This window comes from Vombatus ursinus, unplaced genomic scaffold, assembly GCF_900497805.2.
Source record: "Vombatus ursinus unplaced genomic scaffold, bare-nosed wombat genome assembly UNPS02006779.1, whole genome shotgun sequence".
In the NCBI taxonomy this organism is placed as follows: domain Eukaryota; kingdom Metazoa; phylum Chordata; class Mammalia; order Diprotodontia; family Vombatidae; genus Vombatus; species Vombatus ursinus.
Genome location: NW_020946557.1, coordinates 192928 through 215713, shown reverse-complemented (window position 1 = coordinate 215713; position 22786 = coordinate 192928). Strand labels below are relative to the sequence as shown.

The window sequence follows — 22786 nt, the reverse complement described above, 5'->3', positions numbered from 1 at the left end:
TCAAAGAAAAACACAACTCGTTTATAAATTAAACTAGAATTCTTAGAAGAGAGGAAGCAAGAATTACAAAAAAAGCTTTAAAATATTTTTGTAAATTAAATAGAGCTGTGGAAGAAAGAACTAGAAAGGGATCTAACAGCTTGGCACAAGAGGTACAAAACTATACCAAAGCAACAAACTCCCTAAAAATTAAAATGAACCAAATAGAAGATAATGACTGCTTTAAACAATAAGATATATTAAAGTAAAATCAAAAGACTGAAAAAATAGAAGAAAATGTAAAATATCTTGTAGCAGAAAACCAAACCAAACAAAAAAACCCAACTGCTCTAGAAAACAGACCAAGAAAAGAGAATTTATGAATTATTGATCTGCTTGAAAGTTATAACCAAACAAAAGAGCCTAGATTTCATGTTTCAAGAAATTACAAAAGGAAACTGCCCAGAACTCTTAGAGCCAAAGGGCAAAAAGATCCCATCAGTCACCTCTTGGAAGAAACCCAAAAAGGAGAACTCCCGGGAACATTATAGCCAAAATCCAAATAAATAAACAACATTACAAGCAGCCAGAAAGAAAGAGTTCAAGTACCAATAAGCCAAATTCAGGATCATACACAGTTTAGTAGCCACCACCATATAAAGAAGCAGAGTGTGTGGAATATAATAGTCCAAAAAGAATATGTTTACAACCAAGAATTACCTACCCATCAAAACTGAATCTAGTCCTACACGGTTAAAAATGCAACTTTAATGTAATAGAGGGCTTCCAAGTATTCCTGGTGAAAAGATGAAAGCTTCATAGAAACTTTGATGTGCAAACACAGGAGTCAAGAGAAATATAAAAAGGTAAACATGAACAATCATATGGGACTAAACAAAGATAAACTGTTTACATTCTAATATGAGGAGGTGATTTAAGTGTCCCCTGTCATCATCAGGTGACATAGTGGGAGTCTGACTCAGATAACCTGGGAGTAGTTCTATTATATCTTAGTGATCTTAAAAGAAGAATGAAAACGGAGAGGAAGAGGAATGCACTATGCTGAGAAGGGGAAGAGCAGGGAGGCAGATCAGGGGAAAATTATCTCATGTAATTGGGATGTGCAAGTAGAAATTTATACAAAAAAGGAGGAAAGAGTAGTCAGAGCAGGCGACATTTGAGCCTTACTCTCATTTGAACTAGTCGAAGGATGGAAAATGCATGCATATACACACACAGAGTCGAGCACAGAAATATATTTCACTCAATGGGTAAATAGGAGGGAAAGAGTAGAAGGGGTGGGCATTAACAGGGAGGGTAGCATAAAGGTGGGGATTATCCTGAGCCAAACAAACTTAAGGATATACAAAAATATTTGTAGCAGCTCTTTTTGCAGTGACAAAAAATTGGAAACCAAGGGGAGTATTCACCAACTGGGGAGTGGATAAACAGGTTGCAGTATATAAATGTAATGAAGTATTATTGTTCTGTAAGAAGTGATGAAGGAGATGCTTTCAGAGAAAGATTAAAAGATTTATATGAACTGATATAGAGTGAAGTGAGCAGAGCTAGGTGGACAATTTATTTTAAAATAACAAAAATATTGTATGTTTGAAAGACTTCGGAATTTGATCAGTGTAATGGCTAACCATGATTCCAGAAGACTGGTGATGAAACATGCTACCCACCTCCTGACAGAGAGGTGATAGACTCAGAGGGCAGAATATAACATTTTTCATATATTCAATGCAGATATTTGTTTTGCTTTGCTGTACATGTCTATAACGGGGTTTGTTTTTCTTAAGGTGGAAGGTTGGTGGGGAGGGGATGTCGAGGGAAAGAAGATAGACTTTTGTGGAGTGAAAAAAATAAATTTAATTTTTAAAAAGAGTTTCTTGTCTTATTAAGCAAATGCCTTAGTATACTAGGTTCTAAGCATCCATACACATCTAAATTTTAAAACAAATATCTAGCATTCCCTATCAGTGCATAAATTCTAGAAAATTATACTTACAGAATTTTTTAAAAACCAAGTTATGTCTTAGAGCTTTTGTAGGACTTATCAACAGAATTCTTCTTATACAAGGCATATTCAAAATTAAATTAGTTTGGTTCTTAAATAATTTGTTGTTGTCTCTCTAGGTATGATCCTGATATTCTGTTAGGATATGAAATTCAGATGCATTCCTGGGGCTACCTCTTACAAAGGGCTGCTGCATTAAGTGTTGACTTATGTCAGATGATCTCCCGTGTTCCAGGTATTGTGAATCTGTTGTGGCTTAAATGTATAACAAGTTAAAAGGTAAATACAAGCAGAAAATTGAAAAGTGCCATTTTGTTTTAAATCAAAATCTTCTCCTCTATTTCCCAACTTTGTTTTATTGGTAAAAAGGCACCATAAATTGGGTTATCTTCATGTACCAGTCTAAAGGAGTATCTGAATTTGAAGGTTTTTTCTCAGAGGTCGAGATTCTGATCAAACTTTCAAAATTACCTACTCTTTGCAGTTAGAGAATGCTTATTTAAGTTTCTTTTAAAATGCCACATTAGAATAGATACTCCTTGGAGATCAGAAAGCAAGGTGAAAAGTTGAAATGTTGATAAAGCTGGTCTCTGTTCCAGCTGATAGGAAATAATGAGAGAGGAGATGACTTCAATAAAACAAGAAAAGTTGGTGAGTGTAAGAATCTGAGACAGCAAATACTTCTGAGTTTCGTGAGAAGCCAGTTGAATTATATTTTATTTTTTGCTACCAAGATTTTCTTCTTTGTCTTTGATTTGATCACAGAATATTTTTTTGAATCAAGAAGGTTTTTTGTTTTGTGTTAACCACACTAAGAAGAAGGTAGCACAATGTAGTGAAAAGAGCACAAGATCTAGTCAGGAAATCTGGGTTCACATGCTAGTTCTGACACTTAATAGCTGCTTCACCTTGGGCACGTCATTAACTTTGTGTCTGTTTCCTCATCTGTAGAACAGGCATAATAATTACTACACTTTCTACCTCACAAAAGGACAAAAAATATGCCAGTATATTCATGGCAGCACTTTCTGTGCTAGCAGAGATAAAGGAAAGGAAATAGTAAGTGTTCATCAGTTGGGGAGTGGCTAAATAAATTGTAAGACTTGAATGTATTGGGATATCATTGTGACGTAAGAAACAATAAAGGAAGAATTCAGAGAATCATGGAAAGACTTATATAAGCTGAGGCAGAATGAAACGTACAAAGTTAGGTAGCAGGAAAACCTGGGCTCACATCTCACTCCAGACACTATGATAATGACCCAGAGGTGGGACTTTGAATGTAGAGTACTGCGTGTACTGGAAGGCTGAGTGTGTTGGTTGTTTTTGCTCAGTTGTTGTTGTTGTTTTGTTTTGTTTTGTTTTGTTTTTAAATCTTTGTTGCAACAGACAGTTCACTGGATAGGGGGCAAGGGAAGAATATTCAGAAATGAATGTGATAGAAAAGCAGAAGCATCAGAAATAAAATTAAGGATGTTGGATAAGATATAGTTGTATTCAATTCTGACTCCTTTCTATTAGGTCATATTTTAATAATCCAAAAAGTAAGATAAGGCAGTGATTCATATTTTGTCCTTAGTAAATTGGCTGTTTCTGTCTCTGATAGCAATCTGTCACTCTTTACTGCTTTCTTTTAATAATTAGGAAGAGGAATATGAAATAAGAGCCTCCCTTCCACATGATAGAAGATCCTTCTCATTGAACTAGAACTGTCTTTTTGACACTAAAAATGTCTAAATACTAGAATGTCCTGTTAAGGAAGAGTAGAACATCTCCTGTTACTGAAGATTTTTAATGCTAATCCCTTATTTGTGGCTACCATAGTTGTTTCAGTAACTAGTAGTGAATCCAGGGAATCTTCTGCCCTGTTAGTTTGCTAGGTACTGTTACATACATGGTTAACTAATACTGTTGGCAAAAATGGTAACTTTATTGAAGCACCTCTATTCCTTAAAATTAAATGCAGAACTCCATTTTCTCTTGAGAAGGATTAGTCCAATTTTCAATTCATTAAAGAAAATGTGTCTTCTGGGATATCGTTATCCAGGTTTCAGAGCAGTATTCATGTTAGGACCTCATCGATTTGACAAGAACAACTGGAATAGGAGTTAGAGGACCAAGATCTAGTCTTCGTTCTACTACATATTAGCCATATAGCTTTGAAGTCAGTTACTTTAAAAACTTCTTAACAGTGAGAATGTTTAAGCACTAGAGCATTCTGTTAAAGCAAATTAGATCATCTCTGCTCCAAGAAATTTTTTTAAATGGCTTTTTTTCATTGATGATTCCATTGACCTATATAGCTTGTTCATATGCAAAAAAAAATGTAATAATTCTCATGCCACCTACCTCACAGGATTGTTAGAATAAAATAAGATAATATGTGCAAAAGCACTTTAAAAGTATAAAGCATTGTACACATGTAAAGTTTTGTTAAATCAGTTTCCTCATCTTTAAAATCAAGATGATAATAATAGCACTTACCTCCCAGGGTTGTTGTGAGGATCAAGTGAGATAATAATTGTGTGGTGCTTAGCACAGTGCCTTGGCATATAGTAAGTGCTACATAAATGTTAGCAATCATTAAGTATAAGATAAAAAGAGTGCACACTTTTCAGATTAAAGCCAGAAAAATGCTGCAGTTCTGGGTGAGTATAAAGAAGCAACAGAAAGTACTAGAAGTAAAAGAAAAAGGTTCAGTTTTAAAAGAATGTAAAAATTTAGATAAAATGATTGCATATAACAGTTTCCACAGCTAAGTAAGTAGAAATTTTTCCAATACTATGAAGTACAATATCCTCTGTAACAATTGAGAAATAGTTTATTGGTCTCATTCAGCCAAGCACATTTTAAAATGTATTCTGATTCTAATTTTTATTGGGAATAACATTCTGAAGTGCCTGAACATGTCTTAATGCAGTCTCTTTTCAATTTTATAGATGACAAAATAGAGAACAGATTTGCTGCTGAAAGAGATGACTATGGGTCGGATACAATGAGTGAGATAAACATTGTTGGGCGGATCACACTAAATCTTTGGAGAATCATGAGAAATGAGGTAAAATGCCTTATCTAAAAATTAACTTTAAAAAGTTAAATTGAATCAGATTTATTTAAAGTATCAGTTGTGATGTTGTGTGCATTTGAGTATGCAACTTTTATGCTTTTTTGGTGTTAAAGTGGAATTTTTAAATATATGTACAAGTAATGCTGCATTTAGTAACAAAATTATAATTTGACTACCATTTTCTTTTTTTTTAAGTTAAGAAATAAAACAAGCATTTCCATAACGTAGTAGAATAGAAAAAAAAAGATGATTGCATATGAAACTGTAAATCTAATATGTACAATTTGTTATGCCTTTTAAATATATAATAAAGTTATCATGTAACTTTCTTTTTTTCCCCTTTTTTTCTTCCTTCCCCTCCTGACCCTAGAAAAAGCTACCATTAGACACAAGTAGATAGATAGATAGCTATGTAAAATCATTCTATACATACTTTTACTTATCAGTTCTTTCCTTGGATGCAGATAGCATCTTCCTTCATAAGTCCTTTGTATTTAATTTGGGTATTTATAATAGTCAAAATGACTTCATTGCTCAAAGCTGTTGTTTTTGTTTTGGTTTTTTTTAAAGTCCAGTGCTCTCTTTTATAGCTTTAAAAATATCAATATACATCAGGATACAGTACCAGCAGTATAATCTCTAGGCCAAGAGTTACAAACATTTTTTTCTACTTTCCTTGTATAATTTCAGATTATTTTTTATTAATTTATTTTTAGTTTTCAACATTCACTTCTATAAGCTTTGAGTTTTAAATTTTCTCTACCTTCCTCCCCAAGATGGCGTGCAATATGATATAAGCTTCTACATATACATTCCTATTAAACATATTTTCACATTAGTCATGATGTAAAGAAGAATAAGAACCAATAGGAGGAACCACAAGAAAGAAGAAACAAAACAGAAGAAAAAAAAGAGCAAAAAGTATGCTTCGATCTGCATTCCAACTCCATAGTTATTTCTCTGGATGTGGATAGCATTTTCCATCATGAGACTTTTGAGATGTCTTAAATCCTTACATTGCTAAGAAGGGCTAAGTCTATCAAAGTTAGTCATCACACAGTGTGGCTATTACTGTGTAAACGTTCTCCTGGTTCTGCTCACTTCACTCAGCATCAGTCTAATACGTGTTCCCAGATTTTTCTGAAGTCTGCTTGCTTATCATTTCTTAAAGCACAGTAGTATTCCATTATATTCATATACCACAACTTGTTCAGCCATTCCCCAATTGATGGGCATCCCCTCAGTTTCCATTTCTTTGCCACCACATATAGAGCTGCTATAAATATTTTTGCACATGTGGGTCCTTTTATCGTTTTTATGATCTCTTTGGCATACAGCCCTAGAAGTGCTGTTGCTGGGTCAAAGGGTATGCACATTTTTACAACCCTTTGGGCATAGTTCCAAATTGTTCTCCAAAATGGTTAGATCAATTCACAACTCCACCAACAGTGTATTAATGTTCCAGTTTTCCCGCATGTTTTCCAACATATATCATTTTCCTATTTTGTCATATTAACCAACCTGATGGGTATGATATGGTACCTCAAAGTAGTTTTGATTTGCGTTTCTCTAATCAATAGTGATTTAGAGTATTTTTTCTTATGACTATAGATGGCTTTAATTTCTTCATCTGAAAACTGCCTGTTCATATCCTTTGACCATTTCTCAATTGGGGAATTCAAAGTAGTTCTTAAAACGATAATGCTGTTACTATATACAGCGTTTTCTTGGTTCTGGTCATTTCACTCTTCATTATTTCCTGTATCCATCTTTTTCTAAAATCATCGAACTCACCATTTCTTATAGCACAGTAGTATTCCATCATGATCAGCTATTCCCCAGTTGATGGGCATCCCCACAATTTCCAGTTCCACTTAACTCTAAATAGTATAAAATATCTGGAGTACACCTGCCAAAACAAACCCAGAAACTATATGAACAAAATTATAAAAAAACCCTTTTTTTATTAATTTATTTTGATTTATCAACAATCACTTCCATAAACTTTTGAGTTTTAAATTTTTCTCCCCTCCCTTCCTACCTCCCTACCTCCCTCGCCAAGACAGTGCTCAATCTGATGTAGGCTATACATACACATTCCTAAAAACATATTTTCATATTGGTGATGTTGTAAATAAGAATTAGAACCAATAGGAGGAACCACCAAAAAGAGGAAACAAAACACAACAGAAGGAAAAAAATAGCAAATAGTATGCTTTGATCTGCATTCAAACTCCATAGTTCTTTCTTCTTTGTGGATAGTATTTTCCATCATGAGGTCTTTGGGGATGTCTTAGATTCCTGTATTGCTGAGGCGGGTTAAGTCTATCAATATTAGTCATCGCATCAGCCCATTACAAGTCTTTCCAGGTTTTTCTCGAGTCTGCCTGTTCATTTCTTATAGCACAATAGTATTCCATTACATTCATATATCACATTCACAGTTATGATTACTATCTGTATCTTTCTCTCCATCTTTTTACCCCCTGTTTATGCTTTTCTTTCTCCTTTCTCCTTTTCCTTCCTCACTAATGTTTTGCTTTTGACCTCCGCCTCCCTCAGTCCCACCTCCCTTCTATTAGCCCCCTCCCTTTTCTTCTCCTTTACCCTTACTACTTCTTCCCTCCTTTCTATCCCCCCCTCCCTTTTCTTTCCCTTTTTCCTTCCTACTGCCTATAGGGCATATTAGATTTCTGTACCTAACTGATTATGTTATTCCCTTCTTGAGCCAAATCTGATGACGGTAAGGTTCAAACAATGCTCATCTCCCTCCCTTCTTTCCCTCTGCTGTAATAGGTTTTTGTGCCTTTTCCTGTGATGTAATTTACCCTTGTCTGCCTCCTCCTTTCCTTTTCTTTCAGTACAGTTTCTTAGATCAGATTAATCCACTTATTTGGATCCATTTAACCCACTTGATTAGGTTTTTTTCATCATTACATCAAAGTCAATTTATGCTCACCCCCTTTATGTATACCCCTTTAACATGGAGTAGTAACAATACGGTTCTCAAGAATTACAAGTGTCATCTTCCCTTGTAGGGATATAATGCCCTTATTAATAACATGTTGTTTCTTTCTGTCCCATTTACCTTTTTATGTCTCCCTCGAGTCGTGTATTTGAACATCAAATTTTCTGTTGAGCTCTGGTCTTTTTATCAGGAAGGTATGAAAGATTTTGTTGAATATCCATCTCCTCCCTGAAAGATCATGTTCATTTTCACTAGGTAGTTGATCCTTGGTTGTAATCCAAGTTCTTTTGCCTTACGGAATATCATATTCCATGCCCTTTTAATTTAGATGCTGCCAGGTCTGGTGTAATCCTGACTGTGGTTCCATGATATTTAAATTGTTTCTTTCTGGCTGCTTGCAGTATTTTCTCTTTGACCTGGTAATTTTGGAATTTGGCTACCGTATTCCTTGGTGTTTTCAATTTGGGATCTGTTTCAGGAGGTGATCGGTGGATTCTTTCTATGGCTACTTTACCCTCTGATTCTAGGACCTCAGGGCAGTTTTCCTTTATGATTTCCTGAAAGATACTGTCCAGGCTCTGTTTTTCATTGTGATTTTCAGGTAGACCAATAATTTTTAAATTGTCTCTCCTGGATCGATTTTCCAGGTCAGTTGTTTTGCCAATGAGATATTTTACGTTTTCATCTACTTTTTCATTCTTTTGTTTTTGTTTCACTAATTCTTGCTCTCTCATGGAGTCATTAGCTTCCATTTGCCCAGTTCTAATTTTTAACAAATTGTTTTCTTCTATAAGATTTTGTATCTCCCGCCCCATTTGGCCAGTTGTATTTTTTTAAGGACTTGCTTTCTACAGTTAGTTTTTGTCCTTTCTTTTCCAAGCTCTCTCTTGCATACCTCTCATTTCTTCTCCCAATTTTTCCTTTACCTGTCTTATTTGATTTTTAAAATCCTTCTTGAGTTCTTCCAAGAAGGCTTTTTGTGCTTCAGACCAGTTCATATTCCCTTTTGAGGTTCCAGCTGTGGGTTTGTTGACAGTGTTGTCCTCTTCAGAATTTCTGCCTTGATCTTCACTCTTCGCATAATAAGAATCTATAGTACGTTTCTTTTTGCTCATGGTGTTTGCTTATTTCCTGGCCTTTAAAGAGATTGAGCTCCCCTGCTGGGGAACAGAGAGCAGTGACCCAAGCTTCTTGTGTTGAAAGCCTAGATCCTAGTCACTGGCTTTGTGTGCTGGGGCCTCCAGTGTTGGCAGTTGGAGGCTGTAGGGTTCTGGCAGCTTACCTGGTGTTGGGCTGGAATCTGCAACACTGGAACTCTAGGGGTAGGATTGGGTAGTGTAGCACCTGGAGATTTCCTGCTCACTCAGACCTTTCCTTCCTTTCGCTTTCTTCAGCTCTTTTCAGATAGATGTTGTAGGGTGTTTATCCTCCTGGGGCCCCTTGGAGCACTGCTTCCCTCAGTTTTGCTGAGGCAGTGGGAGAGCTGGTTACTGTAGAATGCCCAGGCACATGGTGGTTTTCCAAGCTGGTTTCCTCAGTGAGGCACTTGGGGGTCCAGGTGTTGGTGTTTGCCTGCTCCACCACCTGGGCTTCAGGATCTCCTCCTGGTATGCTAAGGTGGGACTTTGCACTAGTTTGCTAGGACACCTCCCGTTCTATACTGCTCCCCTTCCCCCAGGGTAAGAAGAGCCTTTCTGGTTAACCCCTCAAGCTACCTGGGCTACTAGACTGCTGCACTCCATCTTTCTTCTGGTTCAGCTGTTCCAGGGTTTTTCCTGGGATGATATTTTCTGGGCTTTCAGGGGTTAATAAGGGAGGGTAAGAGCAATTCACGTCTTACTCTGCCATCTTGGCTCCCGGAAGCGGAAATCTAAAAAAACTTTTTATGCAAATAAAATTAGATTTAAATAATTGGAGGAATATTAATTGTTCATGGGAAGGCAAGGCTAATATAATAAAAATGACAATTTTACATAAACTAATTTATATATCCAATGCCATCCCAACTAAATTGCCAAAAAATTATTTTACTGAGTTAGAAAAAGTAATAACAGAATTCATTTGGAAAAACAGAAGTTCAAGAATGTCAAAGGAACTAATTTTTTAAAATGTCAAGGAAGGAGGTTTAGCAGTACCAGATCTCAAACAATAATGTAAGGCAATAATTATCAAAACTCTCTGGTACTAAGAAACAGAAAAGTAGATCAGTGGAACATAGTAGGCATACAGTTTACAGCAGCAAGTGACTATTGGAATCTTGTGTTTGAAAAATGTAAAGATTTAAGTTTTTAGATAAGAATTTATTATTTGGTAAAAATTATTAGGAAAGCTAGAAAGCAATCTGGCAGAAATTAGGCACAGACAATTATCTTACACTAGTTACTAATATACCAAGTATATTGGTACTGGTGTCCCAATATACACCAGTATACCAAAATGGATATATGACCTTGATATAAAAAGAGATATTACCAGAAAATTTGCAGAACATGGAATATATTATCTGTCAGACTTATGAGTAGGTGAGCAATTTATAAATAAACAGGATATAGAGAGCAGTATGAGGTATAAAATGGACAATTTCAATTACATTAAATCTAAAAGGTTTTGTACAAATAAAACAAGTGTAGCCAAGGTCAGAAGGAAAGGAGAAAATTGAGGGAAAAAAATTCTGTAGACACGTTTCTCAGATAAAAGTCTTATATCTCAAATATATAGAGAACTTTGTCAAATCTGTAAGAATACAAATTATTCCCCAATTGATAAATGGTCAAAGGATATAAACAAGCAGTTTTCTGATGAAGAAATTGAAACAGTTTATAGTCATATAAAAAAAATGTTCTAAATCATTATTGATTAGAGAAATGCAAATTAAAACAACCTTGATATCATTTTACACCTATCAGGCTAAACTGCTTGAAGGGGAAAGCAACAAATGTTGGAGGGGATGTAGAATAATTGGGACACTAATTCATTGTTGGTAGAATTGTGAACTGATCCAACCATTTTGGAGAGAAATCTGGAATTATGCCCAGAGAGTTATTATATTCCCTTTGACCCAGCAATACCACTACTGGGTCTGTTTCCAAAGATGATTATAGAAAAAGGAAAAGAACTCATATATTCTAAAATATTTATAGCAAGCTCTCTTTGTGGGGGTTGTGGGGGCTAAGAACTGGAAATTGCAGGGATGCTTGTGAATTGGCAAACTGACTTCCATTTTCTTACTGACTTCCCATTTTTATTTGTTTCTGAAGTATCTTAGGAATACTTATAAATGTCTGTAGAATTTGTGTGCTTTATTATATAAGAAATATTTTATACTTTCATCATGTTACTTTTTTCCTTAATATAAAACTGTGCTCTAAATACAGTGTCTTAGACAAATTCATTTTGAATATTATAAGCTAGATTTCAGCAAGAACTACTTAACAGTGAAAGTGTTTAAGCACTAGAACATTCTGTTAAAACAAATTACAGCACCTCTGCTCCTGGAAATTTTTAAGAATGGCATTTTTTTCATTGATGATGCCTTTGTCATATATAGAAATTAAGGGTACTTAGCATGAATCCGAAAGCTATGTTTTAAGTCCCCTTGTTGTCGTAGATTTGTTAGCCAGTCACTTTGGGAAAATAAGGAATATTCTACCCCCAAATTTCGAATGATTAGGTCTTAAGTTACGTTAGTTATACACATGAAACAGCAAATAACTTTGATAAAAATTCTCACCGTTCAGAATGGTGAAGTTCCTGACCTGAATGTCCCCTATATGTCGTTGATATCAATGGAAAACATTCATGTGGAGAAGCACACATTTTTAGTAGAGTGTCTTTTTTTTTCTAGTATTCTTGGATTACCTTCTATTTTCCTTCCCTTCAACCCGTACACAATCACCCCAAAACTACTTTTTTTTTGTTTTTTTGGTGAGGCAGTTGGGATTAAGTGACTTGCCCAGAGTCACACAGCTATAAAATGTTATGTGTCTGAAGTTGAATTCGAACTCAGGTCCTCCTGACTCCAGGGCCAGTCCTCTATCCACTGTGCCACCTAGCTGCCTCTATTTTCTAAATAAATATACTCACTGACTTTGCTGGCCATCCTGAGACATACTGAATAGTTGGCATTCCAAAGATGTCTTGTGCCATCATTTGGGTGAGACTACCTAGCTTATATGTGTCAGTATAGAAAGTACTGTTCTTATTAAAAATCTTTTAAGATTCTTTCTCTCTCCTACTTGGCTTCTGTATCCTCTCTTCCCTTTTTTCTCATATTTTCTATAGTGTGCATTAAATTTGTTTGGCCTTTTCCAAATATACACCTTAGAAGCATCTCCTTTTTCGATGTGCATTCAGCACATATTTTCCTTACTAATAGAAGAAAGAGCACGCAAAGGAGTAGGTAACTTTATTCTGGCTCAGTGTGATGTTTTCGTAGATTTCAAAACAGAAGTGCACCCAATAACTTAAAAGAAGATCTTTCTATAAATAGAATTTGGGGATAGTGTAGCAGAATTAAATGTTACGTTTTATTCACAGTGTCCACTGTACATAACAAGCTATGATAACTTTAAAAGATTCCTTGGAATGAGCACGTGCATTACATGTGACAACAGAATTGAGCCAGATTATCAAAGGACTCTTGGCCTGCTTAGAGCCAAAGTGCAGCTAGCTAGATCATGTGTGTCACATGTCACCCCAAGTTATTAAATCATTGAGTGAAGATCTTTAAAAACTTGGGACTTCCCAGAGGAATTTCTGAGAGCACAAATATTCCTGAACTTTTTAGACTGTTGTTACTGTAAATCATCTCCTCTGTCTTCATCCACATCAGAGCATCAGAAATGTGTGGATGTTGGGGATTAATAGTTCGTCACTCTTCAGAGATCACTGAAATAAACTGACAGTTTTCACAGTAGCAGAAGATACTTCAAACCACTTGGCAGCTCCCCTTCAGGACAGCTAGTTGACCTCATGTCAGTGAGTCAGTCAGTCAGCCAGCAAGTATTTACTGTTCACCCACTGCATCAGGCCCAGTGCAACGTGCTCGAGCTACAGATACAGCAAATGAAGAAACTCTGTTTGCAAGATACTTAAGTTCTAATGAGGCAGACAAGAAGGATGTATATGTATATATAAAAGCTAAATACAAAATAAGTAAATACAAGGTATCTTGAGAGGGATTCCCTCACTAGCAGGTGAAGGGGTCAGAAAAAACTATACAAAAAGGGTGGTACCTGAGCTGCGTCTTAAAGATCGGAGGAATATTAATTGTTCATGGGTAAGGCCTATATAATAAAAATGACAGTTTTAAAGATTTTAAAAAAAAAGATTTAAGAAAGATTCCATGAGGCAGTGGTAAGGTGATAGTACATTCCAGGCATGGAGAGAACTGTGTCACTAAAGTCACAAAGATGAAAGATGTGATGTCTGTCCCATGTGAGGAACAGAGAGAAGGCCAGTTTAGGCATTCTGAATATTAGTGGGATATTGATTTTTAATATATCTCATCACAGGAATGACCTGGAGCCAGAGCTTTCTAAGCCTAGAGAAAACATTGAGTTGGAAAAAGGCTCCCTACCTAGGTCCTTTCTGGATCTAAAGCAATCAACCCATAGAGTTTGGCTCTTAGCGATCACTACTCCCCTATTTGGCTCACAAAACATTTCTTCAATAATCTGTTTTGGAATTTTTACACAAAAAATTCAAGCTCATCAGCTTATAGTTCAAAGAATTTTCTCGTTCTTTCTGAAAATTAGGGCATTTGCCCATCTCTAGTCCTGTAGCACATTTCCCATTTGCCAGAATGCCTCAAAGATAATCAACTTCCATAATCATACCTACAAATTCTTTCAAAATCTTTGGATACAATTTGTTCAGGTCAGGGATCTTGAACGTATTTAGAGTGGTATAGTCCTTCTCTTTTATCTGCTCACTTATCCTGGGTTTTGGTTCCTTCCTAACCATTGTCCTAGCCTTTTCAGTATAAAGATAATTCTCTTTAATTAAAAAAAACAAAAACAGAAATTACTGAAGTTGAAAAGTTCTTTCTTCTCACCTGTTACTTTCCCAGGCATCAGGGCAAATCTTTCTTTGCTGTTCTTTCCCCCTTTTTTTTAAAAATTTATTTATTTTTAGTTTTCAACATTCACTTTTATAAGATTTTGAGTTCTAAATTTGCCTCCACTATCTCCTCCCCAAAATGGCATGCAATCTGATATAGGCTATACATGTATAATCATATTAAACATATTTCCCCATTAGTCATGTTGTGAAAGAAGAATCAGAACAAAAGGGAAAAACCATGAGAAAGAAAAAAACAAAAAAAAGAAAAAGAGAGAAAATTGTGTGCTTCAATCAGCATTTAGACTCCACAGTTCTTTCTCTAGATATGGATAACATTTTCCATCATGAGTCTTTTGGAATTGTCTTAGATTATTGCATTGCTCAGAAGAGCTAAGTATAACAAAGTCGGTCATCTCACAAAATTGCTGTTACTATGTACAGTGTTCTCCTGGTTCTGCTCATTTCCTTCAGCATCATTTCATGGAAGTTTTTCCAGGTTTTTCTGAAGTCTGCCTGCTCAACATTTCTTATGGAACAATATTCCATTACATTCACATACCACAACTTGTTCAGCCATTCCCCATTTGCCGATTTTTTGCCACCACCATAAGAGCTGCTACAAAATATTTTTATAAATGTCAGTCCTTTCCCCTTCTCTTTCCCCCTTTCTTAAAGAATATAAAGAATATTGTTGATAGTAGTATTCAAAGTACTGGCTTATTCTGAGACTTAGTCTTCCCATCAGTCTTTTAAGGATATGCCAGTGTTTTGTGCCCACACTCACATTTTTTGTCCTTTTAAAATCTGAGTTCCCCATATACCCCATTAGTCTCTTTAAATACCTCCCCCCTTTTTTTTCCTCATTAAGATCATTTTAATTTTTTTTTTTAGAATTACATTGTCAAGAGTCTCTTTTTCTCCTTGAGCCAAACTTTTTTTTTTCAGAATCTGTTCCAAGGCCTCGTCTCCATCTTTTCTCTGAACCTTCTAAGATCTGCTCTTCAGAAGTCTAATAAGCCTCTCCTAATCTGTCTGTCTTGAACACAAAGGAAACTTTCATCATTTTCACTTTGCCAAACCATTTCTCCTTGTGGGTCACACTGAAATTCAGATTAGTAATTCTTTTCCTTGTTTCCTTTACTTTCTGAAAGATGAAATTATCAAAAAGGCAAGTCAAGAATTTATTGAGTAATCTGGTTTGAGCAAAAAGAGACTTCCAGCAAATGTCTAGATTTAGTCTCCCCTCCCAGCTGTCTCCTGCCTTCATGCTATTTCTGCCTCAGGAACTCACCATCATATTGCTCCATCTGACTGAGTCATCTTTTGTAGTGTACTCCCAAATACCACTTCTGCTTCACCCTCCTTTGAGGATGATCATTGCCCTCTTTGCCACAATTCTAGTAAGCTGCCTTCTTCACAACCGCATTCCCAATGTTCTACTCAAGAGTAGGTTAACAAATAATTTCACATCAATCCAACTTTCATCTGGATATTTTACAAATGGGTAAATGCCGATGAAGCTTTCATCCATTCTTCTCTTAAGAAACAAGGCAGCACAAAATCAACCATAAAATGAGAGGTGTAGTTACTAAAGCAACTCCTTGAGGCAAAATCTTTTTAATTTGGCACATCTCAAAAGTTAATGTAATTCCATTAGACAGCTTGCCATCAGAAAACAACCCTGGAAATGATACAAAATTAACTTAATTAATGGCATTTGTGAGTGAAACACTTTTTTTCTAAATTGAGTATTATTTTAATTTGAATATGATTTGAATTTTATTTTAATTCATTTCAGTGATATGCAAAGTTACTATTAAAAGTGGTTTTTAAATCTATCACTAAAGGTTTTAAGCAGTATCTGAAACCTTCCAGATGAATATGACATTTAAATAAAGAAACATTATAATAATTACTTAAATTTTTCCAGGTGGCTCTAACCAACTATACCTTTGAAAATGTGAGTTTTCATGTTCTTCACCAACGTTTTCCTCTCTTCACATTTCGGGTATTGTCTGATTGGTTTGATAACAAGACAGATCTATACAGGTAATGTTTCATTTGTTTGAGGGGGATGTTACCATAACAAACATGTCAAACAAAAAATGTTATCATGTCAAACATCATTTGTATTAAATTTTTTAAGGAAATATTTGCTATATTTTGTTAGCTGCAGAGAAAAAGTTGATAAGATTATGGGGTGAATTTTGAGGTGAATGAAATACGTTCATTAAATTTCAAGAGACTTCAGGGTGGGGAGATGCAAGACCCTTTAATAAGACTTGGAGATGCTCAGAAAGCTACTTATTCGACATCTGCTTTCTTTGATGCTTACATCTCAGAGGCACCATCCATAAGTAAGGTAAAATTATCAGAAAATACTTTAAGTCTTTCCTAAAATCATTATTGAAATATGAGAGAAGGGGATACCTAAATGACAATAATAAATAAAAACAAGTTCAGTCTGAAGCTTATTAATATAAAAATTATGATTGACAGAGTTATTATGACTAATATGATCCAGAATTTTATGTCAGTTCTCAGTGTCTTTTTGAACAGAAAGTGATGATGCATATCTTCTCCATTTATACAAATGGTAACATCAGGAAAAATGGCCTTAAATTAAAATTGAGCAGGGAAGTGGACAACTATTTTGACAGTAAGGATTGTATGACACTGGAATACATTGCATGGGAAGATCATACATACTTACATACTTCTTTTAGGACACTGAAAGTATAGTGACTAGTTGTGACCCTTCCATGTTCTTCCTTCCTTTGTGTTTTCCTAGAATACAAAAGCTCTTTGCTTTGTACAAGAGTTATGAACCTGATAAGTTTGGTAGAAAAATGTGTTCTGTAAATTATGTCATTTGAACTGTACCAAAGGAACTTGCTAGTCAAAGGAATTGTATCTTTTGTAAAGCAGATAATCACCCTGGTTGTCTTTTTGTGAATCTGTATACAGGCAGTACTCAACTTCTAAATGTCTATGTTCTAAGTTTTTTCAATAAGTCAAATTGTTTAAAATTCAGGATGATTATTGCTTTAGAATTTGTTCGGAGCCTTTTTTTTTTTACAGGTATTTGGAAGGGTTTGGGGGAGAGCTCAAGCAAGTCACTGCTTTTACTTCGCCATCTTGCTAGAATACCCAGGATTATTTTTTTTTCCAGGATGATTTTTACATATAACTATTGTGACAGATATTCCTTCACTGGCCCACAGAAGCTAACAAAACTTGTAATCTGGCTGAATTTGTAGAATTATTGCAACTGGCCTGAGTTCTAGGCCATGGGAGCAAAGACTTTTTTAGATTGCATGGCAACTCATAGGTAGACTGTCCCTAAGTTATTTTTCCTTGATTTCTGCTCTTTCTCCATTTCTGAACCCAAAGGTTCTCTAAAACGTGGAAGTTTTTTACAAAAGCTCCCATTTTTATAGTAGTAAGTTGCCTGAAGGTATCACCAAAGAGAAGAAATGGAGGGGGACTGGCAAGGGCTATAACAGTCACTTATAAGTTCAAGGATGGTCTTTATTGGGTTTTCTTTAAGTAAAGTATAACTGTTCCTCTGAGCAAGGAGATTTTGCAGTGAGCTTGGGTAACGTATGTACTTTATGGATCCTTAATTTTTGTCAGTTTGGGTACTCCATTCATCCATCTAATAAATGCTAGATGGTCATCAAGAGTTGCTATGGCCAAAAAAAAAAAAAATTGTACGATGAAAAAATTCACACTTCAGCCAGTCTGGTGTTTTAATTCAATCCATCAAGCTATGTGTCTAGCACAGAATTTGGATTCTTTGAGGGGAGCAATATATAATCAAATAGGTAAATTTTAAATATTTTAAAATAAGTAAAACATCATTTTGAGTGAAGAGGTGGAAAAATCCAACAACCAAGCAAATCAGGAAAGGGCTGTTATAGGAAGTGGTACTTGGACTGAGACTTGAAGGGGGAGGCTAGGAACTTCAACAAACAAAGACTAGGAGGGAGCGCATTCTAAACATGGGCAACAAGACCCCTTATGCCAAAGGGCAGGAGATTGAATACCATGTACAAGAAATTACAAATGTTGGCTTTTTTTTCTTTTCTTTTTGCCTAAAAATGAAGCAGTCAATAGTGGGAATGAACCAGTTTGGCTGAAATCCAGAGTTCATTAGAGAAAGTAGTATGAAATTTGCCTAGAAAGATGTGTTGGAGCCAAATTGTGTTGGGCTTTAAATACCAGAGGATTTTTTTTTTAATTTTTGCTAGGCAGTTGAGGTTAAGTGACTTGCCCAGAGTCACACAGCTAGTACGTGTCGTGTGTTGTGTGTTTGAGACCGGATTTGAGCTCAGGTCCTCCTGACTTCAAGGCCGGAGCTGTATCCACTGCGCCACCTAGCTGCCATAATACCAGAGGATTTTGTATTTTATCCGACAGCAAAGTTTCCCTGTCTTCAAGGAGCATTTACTGAACTGGAATATGTTGGTATATAATAAGCTAACCTTTTTTTTTTTTTAGCACATATGTTCATTGACTCTTTTAAATAAGTCACCCAAAAAACACATTGAGTAAATAAAAAAAAACAAACAGTATGGATTGTGACTTCCTAGTTCTTTTTCTCATGTTTGATCCTTAATCTCATGTCCCTTACCTTTTTATCAGGGATATGAGGTTTTTAAAATTTGTGTAATTTAAATATTTAAACATTATATATATATTCATGTTTTTGGTGGTTTTTTTTTTGAAGTATCCATGGGTTTTACTGAGTTTTTTCCAGTATTTTTTTGTGACCATACATCGAGGTGGTCCTCAACTTCTAAATGGGTTTGTATTCTAAAATTTTTTAACAAGTCAAATTGTTTGAAATTCAGGATGATTTTTATATAGAACTATTGTTACAAATGTTCCTTGACTAGCCCACAAAAGCTAACAAAACTTGTAATCTGGCTGAATTTGTAGAGTTAGTGCAACTGGCCTGAGTTGTAGGCCATGGGAGCAAAAACTTTTTTAGATTGCATGGCAACTTCATAGGCAGACTGTCCCTAAGTTATTTTTTCCTTGATTTCTGCTCTTTCTCCATTTCTGAACTGAAAGGTTCTCCAAAACGTGTAAAATTTTACAAAAGCTCTCATTTTTATGGTAGCAAGTTGCCTGAAGGTGTTACCAAAGAGAGGAAATGGAGGAAGACTGGCAAGGGCTGTAACAGTCATTTGTAGCATATGGGTCATTTGTAAGTTCAAGGATGGTCTTTATTGGGTTGTCTTCAAGTAAAATGTACCAGTTCCTCTGAGCAAGGAGATTTTATAATGAGCTTAAGTAACATATATACTTTATGGATCCTTAATTTTCATCAGTTTGGGTACTCCATCCATCCATCCATCCATCCATCCATTCATTCATCCATCACTAAGTAAATGCTTGATGGTCATCAACAGTTGCCATGGCCAAAAAAAAAATTGTATGATGATAAATTTCACACTGTAGCCAATCTGGTGTTTTAATTCAATCCGTCAAGCTATGTGCCCAGCACAGAATTTACATTTTTGGGGGGAGCAATATATAATGAAGTAAATAAATTTAAAATATTTTAAAATAAATACAACATAATTTCGAGTGAAGAGGTGGGAAAATCCAACAACTCAGCAAATCAGGAAAGGTACAGGAAATGGTACTTAGACTGAGAATGGGGAAGCTAGGAACTTCTAGAAACAAAGACTAAGAGGGAGCACATTCTAAGTATGGTCAACAAGAACCCTTGTGCAGAAGAGCAGGAGAATGAATATCATATACAGGAAACTATAAATGTTGGCTTTTTTTCTTTTCTTTTTGCCTAAAAATGAAGCAGTCAGTAGTAGGAAGAGACCAGTTTGACTGAAACACAGCGTTCATTAGAGGAAGTAATATGAAATTTGCCTAGAAAGATGTGTTGGAGCCAAATTGTGTTGGGCTTTAAATACCAGAGGATTTTGTATTTTATACTATGACAATAACAACAAAGATTCCCTGTCCTCAAGGAGCATTTACTCAACTGGCATATATTAGTACATAGTAAGCTAACCTTTTTTTTTTTAAACATCTATGTTCATTGACTCTTTTAAATAAGTCACTTACCTAAGAAAACATATTGAATAAATTTCTTTTAAAAAGAGTATGGATTATTAATTCCTATGTCTGTTTCTCATAACGTTTGATCCATAATCTCATGTCCTTTACCTTTTTATCAGGGATATGAGGTTTTTTTAAATTCATGCAATTTAAATATTCAAACATTATATGTATGTTCAGGTTTCTTTTGAAGTAACCATGGGTTTTACTGATTTCTTTCCAATTTTTTTTTTTTTTTTTTTTAGTGAGGCAGTTGGGGTTAAGTGACTTGCCCAGAGTCACACAGCTAGGAAGTATTATGTGTCTGAGGCTGGATTTGAACTCAGGTCCTCTTGACTCCAAGGCCGATGCTCTATCCACTATGCCACCTAGCTGCGCCTCCAATTTTTTTAAAGAAAGAAAAATACTTGTTATATGGGAAAGTTCTTAGGGGAGGGGGTGGGAGGAAAGGGACACTAGAAGAAATGTTGGTTATGTAAAAGAACACAATAGACCAATAACATTTTTTAAATTACAGATTTAAATAACTTTAGTGTACAGATTCCAGTCTAGGTTCCATCACTTTTTATTTTTTATCAGATCATTTCAGTTCTCAAGGTCTTATTTTGTTCATTGGTAAAATGAGTCAATTGTACCAGATGATTTCTAATATCTATTACAATTTTAAAATTCTAAGACTATAGATTCCAGTGATAGGGTTATTTTGAGGCCAGACTGGGCAGTTGTATTCTACCTTGCATCTCTCCTTTCTCTCTCTATTCAAATAGCCAGCACTGTGGTTCAGACCCTCGTTGCTACTTACCTGGACCATAGCAGTAGCTCCTAATTGGTCTTACTTCCTCATCTCTCACCTCTATAGGCTATCCTACACAGCTACCAAAAACCTATAGTCTTTAGGCACAGATCTGGTCATGTCATTTCTCCTGCTCAAAAATGATCTGTGGCTCCCAGTTACTTCTAGGATAAAACCTCCTCTTTGGGGTATTAAAAACCCTACAAAACCTGGTTCATCAACCTACCTTCCCAGATATATTACACATTAGTCCCCTTCATGCCCACTCTACAATCAACTGTAAACTGGCCTCTTAAATGTTCCTCACAGCACTATTCTAGTTCCCATCACCATGCCTTTGTACCAGCTGTTCCCCCAGTCTGGATACATTCTTTCCTCCCTCTTAGAACCCGTCATTTCCTTCAGAGTTCTGCTTACATGCCCTCCTACATAAGGTCTTTCCTGCTCGCCTTATCTTCTAGTGCTTCCCTCAACTTGAAATTCTCTTGTATATGCAGATTTGGTACATAAACACACACACACTCACACACACACACACACACACACACACACATTGTCTCCCCAGATACAACATAAAACAAGGGCTACTTGACAAACCAGGGCCTTGCACCTAACACAGTAGTTAAATTTGGTGGTTGAATTTTTGTCTTTCCCTTGGCATGTTGCTATCTCTGAAAATCTTCCTGTTCATTCTTAAAGGTTGAGATGTATAAAAGAATAGTAACCACCCTGAAATTTTCAAGTTTTCCCATATTACTTTTTTTTAAGTAAGATATGTAGTTCTAGTTGTCTGTAAGTCTAAAACCAAACATCTTCTGATTTACTCAGGTTGAGTCTATTTAGAAAAAGATATTCTCAATGCAATGAAACTAACCAAGGCTGCAGCTGAATTAATATAATCAAATAGCAATGATACAGGAATATTTTATACCTCATACAGTACTTAGTAGCATGAACTTCAGTGACACTTTTTTCCCCCAAATCTGACTTAAATAAAACTTTAAGCACAGCCTATAATTAATGTTCTTTTTCAGGGTTTGCATTTTTTTTTTCCTTTCATAGAACTCACATAGAAGTGCAGCCACATCTTTATCACAGTGGACATTTACCATACCTTTGACATATGGTTGATTTCCAAGTCTAGCCTTGATTGAAAGGTTTCCAATGGGGTTTAAATCAGATGAATTCCTAGGACATTTCAATCTATTTATCTCCATCTCTTGGATAAATTTCTTAACCTTTGATGACATGCATGGTGAAAGGTCATGGTCATGTTGTAGTATTATGTCCCTATTTGGAAATTTGTATTTCAGTGTATTTATTGGAGTTCACTCCCTCAGAGGGATAAGAATTCCAAGTTCACTCTAAGAAAAAAATCTACCTACCCCTAATTTTTTTTTTGAGTGGATTTTTTACTGCTTAATGGCAGTGCCTCTGTCTTATTGGCTCACTTGGACTTCTTCTGACAACAGTTTTAATGTTACTATTTGATATTAAAAATTGCCTTTTCCTAAAACGAGTCCTCCTGTCTTTTTATTATCTTGCCATGCATAACAAGAGTTTTGTGAATTTTTGTTTTCTCCATAACAAAAATTAGAAACATTTTTTAAATGGTATTCTTAGTGTTCTTCCAACTTCAGGAAACCTCTACCATATTGTACAGCAGAGGTGTTAAACTCTGGGCCAGAAAAGTCCCAAGTGTTTCAAGCAGATTAAAATGTAATTGCGAGAGGTTTAACAAAATTAATAAAAATACAGTCCAACATTGATAATGTTAATTTGTGATTTTCTAACTTGATATGT

The 22786-nt window shown here is 35.5% G+C and overlaps 1 protein-coding gene across 3 annotated transcripts in view; it reads left to right on the top strand.

Annotated features, from left to right (window-relative positions):
* Nucleotides 1-22786, top strand: part of REV3L (REV3 like, DNA directed polymerase zeta catalytic subunit) — a 250866-nt gene that overhangs the window by 184866 nt on the left and 43214 nt on the right. For all 3 annotated transcript variants that reach the window (XM_027848601.1, XM_027848602.1, XM_027848603.1), the window contains exons 19-21: nucleotides 2122-2237; nucleotides 4942-5060; nucleotides 16031-16149. In XM_027848601.1, coding sequence (XP_027704402.1) covers nucleotides 2122-2237; nucleotides 4942-5060; nucleotides 16031-16149 — 354 coding nt within the window. The remainder of the gene's footprint in view (nucleotides 1-2121; nucleotides 2238-4941; nucleotides 5061-16030; nucleotides 16150-22786) is intronic.